Here is a 13,412-nt window from a genome sequence, read left to right on the forward strand (position 1 = left end):
TTTCCACCATGGTGCAGTTTCAATACACCACAGCTTGGACTGCTCAATCCATCAGGAAGGGAATTTTCTCTTATAATTTCAAGTATTCTTGCAGTGGGTATCAAATCAAATGCGTCTTTCATGGGAAAGAAACAGAGGAGAGGCTGTGCAACCAAGCCCCACCAATTTTTAAGGCATATTTCTCATTACAGCTTCAACCACTCTCCATCGGAGTCTGCCAGCAGCAAAATAGTCTCTGCATGAGGATGGTCTCTCTATGCTGTGTTTTGTAACAAGAAACATGGTGTTCAAAGCCCTGTTAAACTCTATTAAAAAGCCATTATCCAAAGGTCCTCATTTAACTAATGCTGTCAAACAGCAGGGAAGACAGCAAGACTTTAAGAAGGAAATATGTGGCGGAGGAAAATATAACAAAAACCCAAGCCGAGAATGTACTGGCTCCATTTGCACCTTTGGTATTTCAGGGGACATCCTTATTTTATATTAAGCAGTAGCAAGCACAACAGCAGACCCACACATCAATCTATTCGGTCTAGCAGATTTAACCCTCACTGATTGCAGTCCATGATAAGAGTCCATAAATGGTTTCCTGATGTTATCAAATAAATCAGTGCTCTTCAGCAGCTGGTATGTTATTCTCCCAGGCAATGCTGGTTGGATCACAGAAGCTGGCTATTCAGTGGTTACTTATCCCTTGCTAATTTCTTGACTGTAAATAAAGCCCCTGGCCACCTTCTTATGTTTCCATGATCTTCAGCCATGCCATCTTGGGCCTTGGTCTTGTCAGATCTGCTAAGTAGGGCTAAATCGATGAAAGTTCACTTGGGAAGGAAAACACAGACACTGAGAACACCATCAGGTATTTGAAAAGCAGGTTTTCTTCTAACTAGAAATATATCACTTGTCAATACCATGATGAGGAAATACTACACTGCTGGAGTAATGCCTACTCCGTCAGATGCAAAGCTGAAGGATTGACTGGTGGCACCTCTCCTGGTGACAAAGGTGCTAATCCCACAGATTTCCAAGGTGGGTATCACATTCTGCCTACTTTAGGTTTCTCCTCCATAAATTACCTCAGGTTCAGGATTCACTTCCTTTTCTAACATGTTGCGTAGTGTTTTGGCACACTGGAAATGGCACATTACAGCAACAAACACCATCATCAGGCTTGGGAAACATGGCTGAATGGACAAGTCTTCTCCAAGGCAAAACTCCCATCTTCTTCCCAGTATTCCCCTTGGAGCTGCCCAAAACAATCACTCATTCCTCAGCCTTCACTAGGACAGGAAAGCCACTTCCATCAGCAGCACTTGCTATTTTCACACCAATTAGACACTTGTTCAGGAATATCCGGACTAATAAGCTACTGCATGAGGTGCTCTGTTACCAAACAGCAGAGAGCTGTGCCAGCAGCCACACTCAAACCATAAGCAGAAGACAAGAGGTACCTGAACAGTGATCACAAAGAGATTCTTATGGGTAGCAGCTGAAAAACCCTGCTAAATGGGTACTTAACAAGTGTTAAATAAAAGCACTTTAGGGGCAAACTGATAGAAGGAAAGGTCTGCCCTTGGGAATGAACAATTCATACTCGCTGCTTACTGTTTCTAAAGCAGGTACAGATGAACTCTAGCATGAAACCCAGCAGGCTCTCATGCAGGATTGTTTCACCTCCTTGATTCCTCTCATTTTTGCATTTTCTTCAAAACTTCACCCGTTTCTCTCAAAAGCAAAAGGGCTGTCAACTTTTTAACTCAAATGTCAAGAGAGGCTGACCGCTGTGTCACCAGTTGACATGAAGCAGGCCATCAAGCCATGCTTCAAGTGCCTAAAACGTGTTGTATTTTTAAGCTAACACATGGGACACGTGCCGATGCCAAATGCTTGGGAACAATTTCTATAATGCTGGCTTTAACTTTTCTGCTTATAAAACCCATATATTTATTCCTCTCTATTACCAGTCCATAGCATTTCCAAGTGCCAAGGTACCAACTGGAGGGAGCTGGAGAATGTGCCTGTGTAACATAACCTTGCATCACTTTTGAGAAACTCATAGGTTTGATGGGGCAGTCTAAAATTGGCAAAGAGTACCATACACCAAGCATGTCCAGCAATGCACTGTAATGCAATATGGGGATTATAAAGGGTCAGATGATGGAATCTTAACAATAACAACCACTAGGTAACGAAAGCAATCATAGAGAGACACCCTGTGAGAAAAACACCAGGGATCATATTGGGAAAATAACCCACCTGCCACACCTCCAAACTGCTACAGATATAAATACATCAGATTAAGTTTGGTGCTTAAATAGAGTAACGACATCTGACTTTCGAGGTACTTGCCCAAGTCTTTTGACAGGGAGCTACAAAGCCAAGCCCCATGTGAAGCAGCAGGCACAGGGGATGGGATGGAGCAGCAGGGATGGGAGCATGAGCCCCTCAGCCCTGTGCTCACTGAATCACTGCATCTCACTGCAGCAAGGTCTCTGAGAGGAGCAAGCAGAGCTTTCAGTGGGACCTGGATGCCTCTAATTTGGTCCCTCAAAAAAACCCATAGTGATTATTTTTTAGTTTCCATCTTCAGAGAAGTCTGATGGCAGCTACACTGGGTCCTCTCCACACACTAAAACACCTCTGTCATCATCCACATTCCTTATTACAGAGAAAAGAAAGCATTGAAATGTGTAGGGAGACAGGTAGAACATGAAGGTGACTTTGGTCATTAAATTAAGAAGAAATTAAGGACAAATTAAGGAGAAAACATTTTAACCTGGGGCAGAGTCCTGATCCCCCCACTGGTGTGTCCAAAGCAATCCTGCAGGGAAAAGCACGGGTGAGTCCAATGTATACACCTTGGTTGGCACAAGGCAGCATGGGCAGACACAGCGCTGACCACAGGTTACCCATGGGCATTACACAGGACATTTACTCAAATATTACTGCTATTAACCAAGGGCTTATTATTCCAAAACCTGGGCACAAGACAGGCCCAGGCTCAGACTTGGAGATTCAATACTTCACATCGGAAATGCAAGTTTGGACCCTCAAAGAAGATATTAATTCTCCACACAGTCTGCATAAAAACCTTCTTGTGATTTATCTAATACTCTGGGTTTGCACAGCAGAGCCTCAGGAGAGACAAAAGCCTCACAGTAAAACCACTAGCTAGAATTAAACTTTGAAAGGCTCCCTCCCTTTTCAGCCAAATCTATAGTTTCCCTCCAGATGTTGCACAGCAGCACTATGAAATCAGAACTGCAATAAATCAATGCCAAGGACTCTTCCAGGTGTGGCAGCCACCATCGTAACCTTTCGAACAAGCAATCGCCTCCACGTTTATATGAAGCACTGAATTCAGCACGAGCCAGATCAGATAAGAAACTGAGTCATTCTAGGAAACAACGTCACCCTTCACATTAAACACGGTGTATCTTTCTTTTATACATCCAGACCTATCGCAGCCTCACACCTCGTAGCATCCTGCCATGGAAACGCGCCTGTGGGCGATGATGCCGGCAAGGCTACGTGGGGATTGCATTGTGTGTGCACAGGGTATGTCCTTCCCTAACCTCAGCCTGGAACAGGTGGAAGGGTTTCTTCTAGAGTTACTCCATGAGCCCTGGTTGGCTGCAAACTCTTCTCCGTCTGCAGCTCTTTGATGGCATTCTAAACATTAAATATGAGACTCATGCCTGCTGTGCTTAACGCAGGCAGGAGATGCCCTGGGAGGCGCAGCACATCCCTTTGCAGTCAAGGACTTGCTGAAGGACTTATGGTGATTCCCTTCATGAAGTACAGACATGGATAACAAAGTTGGATGGATGACAAGGAGCTTCTTCCTGGTTAAAGGTCTCGCTCCTCTTTCATGAAGAGCCCAACATCTGTATCTTCCTGGGCATGACTCACTCCATCCCTTCTTCCAAGGAGGAAACATCACATCAGGTTTGACTTGCTGTGTCCAAGCATGGAGTAATTGTCTTTGATGATAAATCCTGTCCTGCCAGGTGATCCATATGCTCCTGAATCTGCGTCTAACAGCTGTGAGGGGAAGGTCCTGCCAGACAAGGCAGGAGGTTGTGCATCAGACAGGGTGTTGCTAGTAGCATGGGCATCACAGTGATGCTGGGAATGAGAGGAAGTGTCTTTGGGAAGCTCAGCCAGGCGTTGCAGATACACTGCCCTGCCACAAAAGGGTGCTTAGACAATTTGTGACAGCATGGGGCAGGAGAGAGCTAAACAGGACGGAAAGAGGGTGAATGACAATACAGCAAAGGTACAATTGCCTTTTCTTCCTCTGTTGAGGCCTACAGTGGGGATCAACCCTCAGGTCCCACCCGTAGGTCCCAGCGCTGGGGTCAGACCTGGGGAGCAATCAGAGTTTCCAAAGTCCCAACCATGCATTCGTGGAGGAAAGACCATTGCTGGAACCACCAGCCACAAACCCATCTTGCACAGTTTATACCTGAAAACACAAACGGACACCACACACAGCCCTGCCAGGATGCAGGTCCATTTTCTCACTCCTTGGTGAAACAGCAAACACCCGTATGTGCAGAGTCACCCAAATTGCATAAATCCAAATGCTAACTGAGTCTAATGAAGGCTGTGTTGGGTGGGAAAACGTGGGCTGCTGCCAGATTTAAGCAGTATGTCCCCTTCCCCGCTCTACACAAACACCACGTTCATTGTCTCACTTGACTGGAAAACCAAATTACCCCCAACTGATCCGAGGAACAACACTGGGCTCTGCATACAGTGGTGCCAACAGCCTGGTGCCTTCAGGTAGAGAACAAGGGCAAGATGAGGGGATGAGGCAGCGAGAGACACGATGCCCATCACAGTGCAATGAGAAGATGCACACAGAGCTGTTTATGTCTCCACAGAAAAGATCTTCCCCCACTGTATTTATCCAAAACAGCTGCAAAAAGTGAGAACTAATCTATAAATCAGTCCAGGAAGCTTTTGTAACCAACAAGACAGAACATTCCTAAGGACATGGATTTTTTTCTCCTAGCACAAGATCCCTGGGCAAAGAAAAAACCATGGAAAACAGCTGGGCTTAAACTCATAACCATTAAATAAGATAAACACAACGAAGTTTGCTCCTGTTTGTTGTTTGTGTGAGGTCCTGCTGTAGCCGAAGCTTTCAGCTTTCTGCCTTAGAAATCTATTAAACATGATAGGAAAGCACAAGGGCGATCGGAGAGCAGCGCAGGAAGCAGAAATCTTCCTACGGGAGGCGTGAACTCACCCAGGAAGCGCTCGGCAAGGGCAGCGACAGGCTCAGAGCCGCTCTCCTGCATTAACCCCAAAGCCCAGGAGAGGGAGCAAACCTGCAGCCCGCAGAGGATTTACTACAAACGTTTCGGGACTGGCTGGGCCGGCGCGAAGGCTTCCCAGGCACCCAGGAGCCGCGCAGCCGGGTACAAAACCCCGCTGCAAGGCGGCTCGCGTCTGAGCTGAACAAGTTCAGATCTGCAGGAGTCGCTTCATGTATTGAGGCACTCTGGCCGAGAAGTTTCACCTGGGTACACTCAGGTTTGTGATCTTTAAACGCTTGCTGTGCTCAGGGAAGGGGCCCTGGTCCAAGCTCCATAGGATCACAGAATGGTTTGGTTGGAAAGGACCTTAAGATCATCCGGTTCCAACCCCCCTGCCATGGGCAGGGACTCCTCACACTAGACCGTGTCACCCAAGGCTCTGTCCAACCTGGCCTTGAACACTGCCAGGGATGGGGCATTCACCACTTCGTTGAGCACCCTGCTCCAGTCTCACCACCCTCACAGGGAAGAACTGCTTCCTTGTATCTGACCTTCACCGCTGTCCAGTCCCTGCACCGGAGGAATGTCAGACCCCAGCATCCCGTAGGGCTCATGGCAGCTCCCATGGGAGTTTGTGCTCCCGTATCTCCAGGTATTTCTGTTCAAAACAGCAGAGAACAGCAGGCAGCAGTTAAAACCATCAGGCACAGTGCCCTTGTGCCTTAAGAATTCCTGGCAAGGACTGGTTTTCCTTCTTCATCCGTCAACTAAGAAGCACTCAGAAATGCTCCATTACATTCCATTTTATGTGGGTCTTTATTTCCCCTCCACTCATCTCATCGCCGGTATGTTCTACCTTCTAAAGAGAAACATTTGTAAAATTGAGCGCTGTGGGTCTGTGGGTGTTTTACATCGTGGGGTTTTTCACGTTTTTCACCTCTTGGCTTTGCTCTGGATCGTCCTAAATATGAATTTCAACGCGTTTCTTCAAACTGGAAAGCGCCGAAAGGATTTCAGGAGTGCTCCTCTCGTCAATGGTGCTGGTCAGTCACTAGAGGTCCTCAGTGACCCTGGGGAGGACGCGCTGAGGTTGAGCGGCAGAGCACACGGATGAGGCAGGAAGCCAAAGCAAGCACAGGTAATTTGTGTTTCAGCTGTGAACAAATATGATAATCGTTACAAGTGCGTCTTTATTACCTCTTCAGCGTCGTTATACAGACCTGGTCTCGGGGAATAGTAGTACACGCACATCAGAACATTGCTCCAGAGATGCAATACAGTAAACTGGAAGTCTGCAAAAGGTAAAGTTAAGGGTCCTGGGGAACAACTGGCAACGATCAGGTGCTGCAGAAGCTGTGCAGCATCACCAGCTCCATTGGTGGTGATGGGCTGGAGGTCCCATTGGGAGGCGGTGCCCTCCCTCTCTTTCCCTGTAACACCCAAAGGCTGACCCCAGCCCTTTACTACCCACTCCAAAAGCTGGATCTTCTTATTCTCTTCTGAGCCTCCTTCTTCACTCCATGCTTCATAACAGTCTCCAAGAGCACAGCTCTTGCAGGGCCAGGCATGCAGAGAAGGACAAGTGGAGTTACAAGTGCTGCACCTGCCCCTGTACCGCCCTTCATTTCCAGCTCCTCTGCAGCTCTCTCACTGGAAGCTTCAATCAGGCTCTAAACTGGTTTCATGCTGCTATTCCCAAATATAGCAAACCACCCCCAACCCAAACCCACGTCTAATTCCCATCTTCTCAACATCATCATCCAAAATTGTCCTGGCCCTGCCTGAGCAAGCCAGGAGGCCAGGCCGAGTGCCAGTGTTGTGCCAACACGGATGTGTTAGGGCTGAGCTAAATCCTGAACACTAACAGAAAAGCCAATACAAAACTCAATGGCTACAGCACTAAGGAATTCAAACAACGCTCTTAACAGGGCACAGATCTTGTCACACACCTCATTTCCTTTTCTAAATGAAAAGCTTTGAGAGTGATGATAAATAACCACCAGCCTGAACCAATACCGTGAGTTCTGGGTAAGGTATTGGGCTTTGTACCACTCAAACTCCTTCTCACAACACTGATGTTTTATAACAGCAGCAAGCATGATTCAATGAACAAAGACCTGAGAACAGATAAACATGGAGAAATGGAAGAGTATGACAACATGGGGGGGGTCTTTTCAGTGGGCAAGTTCTTGTTAACAACTATTTTCACCCCCATCTTGGACATAAGCATAAAATTCAGTGGTGGTGAAGCTTACGGACGGCACAAAAAGTAGGGAACCACAAGTAACTGAGGAGATGAGAATGAGACTGAATAACCCCAACTGCTTGGTGGCTAGGGTGCAAAGGCAGTTGTACATCTAGAAAGAACTATGTCCAGATACATGAAGCCACCTTGGTCTGTGTATCACTGCCTGGCTGAGGCTAGGCAGCAGGATCCAGGGATAATGACCTTCCCGCAGTGATGCTGAATGATCCCAGCTCCCAGCTCCCTCAGGAAGATGTGCAGAGAGGACCCTGCAAAGGCACCAAGCCCCACTCCTCCCTCCCCTTTACCATCAGAGATTCACTTACAGACATGTTTTGGGAGGGTCTGAACTGCCCTGGGCCAATCTTCCAGCAGCCAAAGCCACCGACCCTCTGAACCCAGCCTAAGTCCACAGGCCAAAATGAAATCAGACCACAGTGATTTACCCTCTCTTAAAGCCCTGAAATAACACACACTGCACTTTTCCAAGCACTCGAGTAGAAACAGGCGGAATGCTGAAGTGGTTTTGGTAGCACACTTTTCAGTTTATTGACCTATACAAAATAATAGGTCTAAAAAATTCAGAAGTAGTAAAAGAATAAGCAAAAAGAGCTCTCGCATTTCTAGAAGGCTATACAAATATGCAAAACCAAGGAAATAAGTTATTTTTATTTTGGTTTTTTTTTTTTTTTCTGTTCCTTTAACTCCAAATGGCAACTCTAATAATACAAACGACTAAGTACCAGCTTAACAAGTGTGTCCTTTCTGTATATATTACATGCTCTGGGATATTGGTAAAAAACGTCAAAAAAGTTTATCAGAAACTTCTCTATTCACAATATGCACAAGGAGTAATTAACCCTTTGTATAAAAGAAAAGAGCACCATTTATGGAATCCTGAAGCACAGTACAGCTGAGAAACGAGAGAGAATTCACCCTATGCAAACGAGCCGCTGGAAATCACGGAAGATAACCCATGCCAATTTGTTCCTACAGATGAGGTAGGTTTATCCCTCTTAGATCAAGACTGCAGCCGCACTTTTTCTTCCTACACAAATGGCTTTGTGGGAATGCTGTTCTGTCACTTAGTGATTCTGCAACACACCTGGCAGTTCAGATGACTCGCGGTACACTCCTAATGCCCCTCATTTTTAAGGCACCCACTTGGCTGGTTTGTGTTTGCATCCACCTTAAAGTACTGGCCGTTACAATCAAACTGTTCACCACGTGAACGCTGCGGATCCTCCACTCGCTTGTGGCAGAGCAAAACGTTGTTGTCACCCGATGAACAGGGGGTCACTGTGCAGCCACTGTGAGAATTTGCCTACTCCTTACACAGTGAAGTTGTACCATGTCAATAGATGGGAGGTTATTACTTACATCTTATCATGGAAAAGAGAGATCAAAGTTTACTGCTTCCGTTGCCAAAATCTACAACTGCCTATTGTTTTACATGACATACTGTGTCAGCAAATCCTTTTCTTCCCAGAACTTGCTTGTGGTGCTAACAAACACTCTTAACAACATACCAAGAACGGATACACTCATTCAAACCTCCATAACAATTATAAACAAAAAAGAACCCAGCCTTCCTTCAAGTAAAGTTCCAATACTGATTAAGTCACCCTTTGCCTCACTCACACACACAGCATCTATCCTTCATAAGCTTATGAAAGTCCTTCCAGGTTATCATAAGCCATGGTAGAATACATTTCTTCCTCTTCTTTCAGACATCAGAATTGTGCTCATAGAATTCCCGGTTTTTCCATAAAAGTCTCCTTTTCACATTTGTGTGTTTGTTTTTTTTTTCTGAGGTTTGCCTTCAACAATCTTTCCAGAAAGTGCTTGCTAAGTATAAATACTTCAACCAAGTGCTGCATCTAGTCAAAGATCAAACTGTGGCTTGCCCTTGCTCGTGTAGGCTACCTGGATTCAGAAAGAAACGTCATTCATGGTTAAGACTTTGTCATTTTCTGTAAGTCCCTCTTAATGCTGAATTTACTCTTTCCCAGCAAACAGCCTGCTCCCTTTTGGTTTTTGTCCCTTTTGGAAGTCCCATCCAAGATCTGCCTCAGTGTCACAGCATGTTGTGCAAGGCACACAAGGGTACGAGTGTGGGGCTGCAGGCGGGCTACACGAGCGTTCCGGGCTTTGAATCCTCGTGCCAGAATAACCTCTGCTCATTGCTGTGCAAGTCTTCTTCCAACTGGCTTTCCTCACCACCACCCAGCTGGCTCGTCTCTGCATACGCTCTGGAAGAGAGACAGTACCAAGGATCAGTGAGAGCTCAGGGTCTTCTCTACACCCCTAAGTGCTGCACAACTCCCTCGGTTTTAAAGTAATGCTGGTTACTGCAAATCCACCCCCAGTGTAATTTGGATCCAAACACAAACCCAGTTTTTGCGCTGTAATTAGTAAAATTGTGTGCAACAGGCTCTCAGCTGCTCAGAATTGTCAAGATTGTAGGGTGCATTAATTGCTCGTTTGCCATAATCACATTATAACAGAAAATAAAACAGATGAATGATCAGATAAGTGATTCAGAATATGGAAAATTAATACCTAATAAACCTCATTTAGATAAAGCTGCCAAAATAAGCAGAGTTTTCAAAGCCCAATTATAGGAAATCAACAAATTAGTAGAAACTGTATTTTTAAACACTGTTGGTGTAGATCTTTTAAATCACTGCAATAAAAAAGCCCCCGGCATTTAGCTTAGATCCAGCAGAAGCTTTTCCATCTTTTACTTACACTTTCATTTATTTTAAAACAACCAAAATCAGAATTTCAGTACTTTCACACAAAGCCTGGCAGCAAGCACAAACCGCAAACCGCAAAGCAGGAGGCAAACAGGTGGGGTACTTACTACGGCTGGGTACACTTAGCCTAAGCTCACTTAATGTGATGGATGGCATTTATGGGGGCAGAGCCATTCCCCTGGGCAGGAGGTCTCTGTCCTCACTAGTAATAATCAGTGTATGACAGTGTGGGGGGAAGAGACCAAAAAACACTAAGTAGAAGCAGCAAGAGAACTGCAGGAATTTGTGAGGACGGAGCAGACCCTGGGCTCCCTGATGTCCTCAGGAGAGCCCCCATGAACAGGGTAGCTCTGCAAGCAGCAGCGCATCCTGCCTGGTTTCTGGGTTAAGCTCTGCCAAGGGAGATGCGGCAATGCATTTGACCACCAGCACTCAGACATGAGATTGAAAGAGGTCTTTCCTTGTTTTAATGAAGGTTTATCAGCGCAGGCACTACAATAGGACTGTGTCCTGCAGGACTGGTGGTGGGGTGTGCAGGAGAGACCTCCTGTCACACAGGACAAGAGGGACTGGGGTCAGTGGGTGCTCTGCATCTAACACTGTGCTGAACACCACAGCTACTCGAGAGTGCAGGATCTTCAATGATCCAGCATCAGCCAAAGGAGAAGACTGTGCAACAAATGAGTTTATCCTTCACTAGGGCTGCCTCCCTGGTGGTACAGCTACAAGTCCTCTCTGTATGCAGTGATCTACTCCACACAGAGCAGAGTTGCTCTCACAAAGTCAATTTATATTTACTCTTATCCTGGCTCTTTGAAATCACGCTGATTTTCTCCGAAGTTTTAGCAGCCTGTGAAACGCAGGAGGAAAGGCAGGAAATCCTGACAGACTCCACTCACCTGCTCTGCAAAGGAAGGTTGCCATAGACATTCCCGTAACAGCTGGCATAAGAGGAATGAGACAGCGTATCGTAGTCCGAAAGTCCCAGTGCGAGTGGGTTTCGCCAGTTCCCAGCAGCGTTTGCAGAAGATCCTGGAATTAAAAAAACCCAAACAACTGCAGCAACAATTCTCATGAGCGATCTCTGCAGGACACACAAGCAGACAATGCAAACAAGAAAATAGGCTTTTGTGGCAGGGGGATGGAACTGGATGATCTTTAAGGTCCCTTTCTACCCAAACCATTCTGTGATTCTGATTTACAAGCCATATAGGGAGACAAGCACTATTCAGCACGTGGTGTTCTGGAACTAGGGAATCTCTTTTAAAAGACTTTCTGACCAATTCAGTGATGCTCATGGTACCGCACTTCAGAAGCCATCATGGCAACTACATTTACATGGCACAAAGTTTTGCATATTGCTTCTAGTGGGTAAACAAACCTGTTTGAAACACATATGGCTCTTTGTGCTTCTTTGGACTACTGCCCTTATAGAGAGTGAAAGGCAGTTTTACCAACCAGCAAGTCTTTCTTCGCAAGCACAGAACAAGACCCTATTCAGTTCCTCAGCTACCTTTCAGGACAGAGCTCTAGCCTTGCTTCTATTCTTCCGACTTCATCAAGGCAGCAGAGGGGGACAGAATCTGGTGCACAACAGGGACTTAGAAAAACATTCAGCACAGAAGAAACCAGACATTACCTGAAGAGAAAGATGACACCCGACTGCTAGGAGAGCATGGAACCTGCAGACCAGCAAAGCCCAAACTCCTCTGGGATCCTCTGTCAGACTCAAAGCCTGCCTGCAGGCTATGACCCTGTTCCTTTTGACTGGAGGCACGTTGGTACCAACCACGGAGATGCTCTGCTACTAAGGCCTTGTGAATGTTTTTGGTTATATGCTCCGTTTTAGCAACTTGCTTCCTTGGAAGCCTCAGGGTTGCATATGGGTTGTGCGGTACTCTGTCCACTTCATCCTCGTGGTAGGACCTGAATTCCCTGTAACGGTCATATCCGTAATGTGCCGATGAGCGATAGGAAGGATTGACACTGTACTGTCCCTCCGTGTCACTCTCATAAACATATCCTCCATTGTAATAAACGTCAGATTCAGTGTATGGGGAGTATCCAGAAATATAGTAACTTGAGGAAGGCTGCTCCTGGCTTTTGTGGTAGACACCATTGCGGACCTCCTTATGGGCAAGATTTGGCATACTTCCTGAATTTGCAGCAGAAATGTTTTGTTTCTTTGACCGTCTTCGACCCCTGGTCCTGTTATCAAGTGTCTGAGTAGTGTAATATGGTTTGGGAGTAGGTGTCACGCAGTAATACTCTGCGCTTGACTGGCTAGTGTAGGATGAGCCATCATCGAGGATCTCTGTGCTGCTGCTTCGCTGGGACTTCGAGAGGGTGAAAGCTGCCTTTTCAGCAGGAGTCTCGGACAGCAGGTGGGTCTGGGATTCCAAACTTCCGCTGCGCTGCCGGCAGTGGTGTGGGGAAACGTCTGGCCTGAAACAACACAGATGTATGTTGGTTAATGGTAATCGCACACACACAGAGTTTCAGAGAGCACACAAATCAGGTGTGCTGCCTCCCCAGTCACAGCACAATAGAAGCCCAGTCTTATCTTTCTACATAGGGTATCTGCACTGCAAGAAATTCAGCTTGGCTGAATTGTAGATTTACTACAACAGTAGAAGATCTCGCATATAGAAGTCTCTCATGGTGAGCGAGGTTAATCTGTGACAGCGATACAGCAAAGCTCACAAACTCACACTTCGCAGTAGATTTACAGGAGGGCCCTCTCAGTTTTTACATAGGCAAAGTTTACACAAGTAACGGAGCCAGAAGCAGAACACTGGAAGATGGGCTTCCTGTGGCTCTGTCTCTCATGGTTGCATTACGCCAGCCAAATAAACCATGAGCTCTTGATACCATTCTAAGATTTATAGCATCTCTCCTTCCCTAGCATGGATTCTCAGCTGTCTAGTAATAGGGGTTTGCTCACGCTGGGGCTCTCTTCCCACAGTAAGGGCTCTAATTGGGATCTCTCTGCTTTATCTGGCCACTTTTTTAGGAGGCTTGTAGGAATGTAATTCACAACAGACATTTGCCAGCTCATGAGCAAGTTTTTGTGGGGAGACCACTAGCTGACAGCACAATTTTATAAGCCTCACTGGCTTAGAAAATGAGGTTACAGTGGAA

At 46.2% G+C, this 13,412-nt stretch overlaps 1 protein-coding gene across 1 annotated transcript in view; it reads right to left on the reverse strand.

Annotated features, from left to right (window-relative positions):
• Positions 1–8,046: 8,046 nt before the first annotated feature.
• The window catches only part of FRMD4B (FERM domain containing 4B), a gene marked incomplete at its 5' end in the record, with an annotated part of 61,003 nt that continues 55,637 nt past the window's right edge, over positions 8,047–13,412 (reverse strand). Inside the window, 3 exons of the mRNA XM_080625541.1 lie at positions 8,047–9,764; positions 11,171–11,303; positions 11,911–12,716. Coding sequence (XP_080481667.1) covers positions 9,644–9,764; positions 11,171–11,303; positions 11,911–12,716 — 1,060 coding nt within the window. The 3' untranslated portion in view covers positions 8,047–9,643. The remainder of the gene's footprint in view (positions 9,765–11,170; positions 11,304–11,910; positions 12,717–13,412) is intronic.

Source organism: Psittacula echo (genome assembly GCF_963264785.1).
Source record: "Psittacula echo genome assembly, chromosome: 9".
Classification (NCBI taxonomy): domain Eukaryota; kingdom Metazoa; phylum Chordata; class Aves; order Psittaciformes; family Psittacidae; genus Psittacula; species Psittacula echo.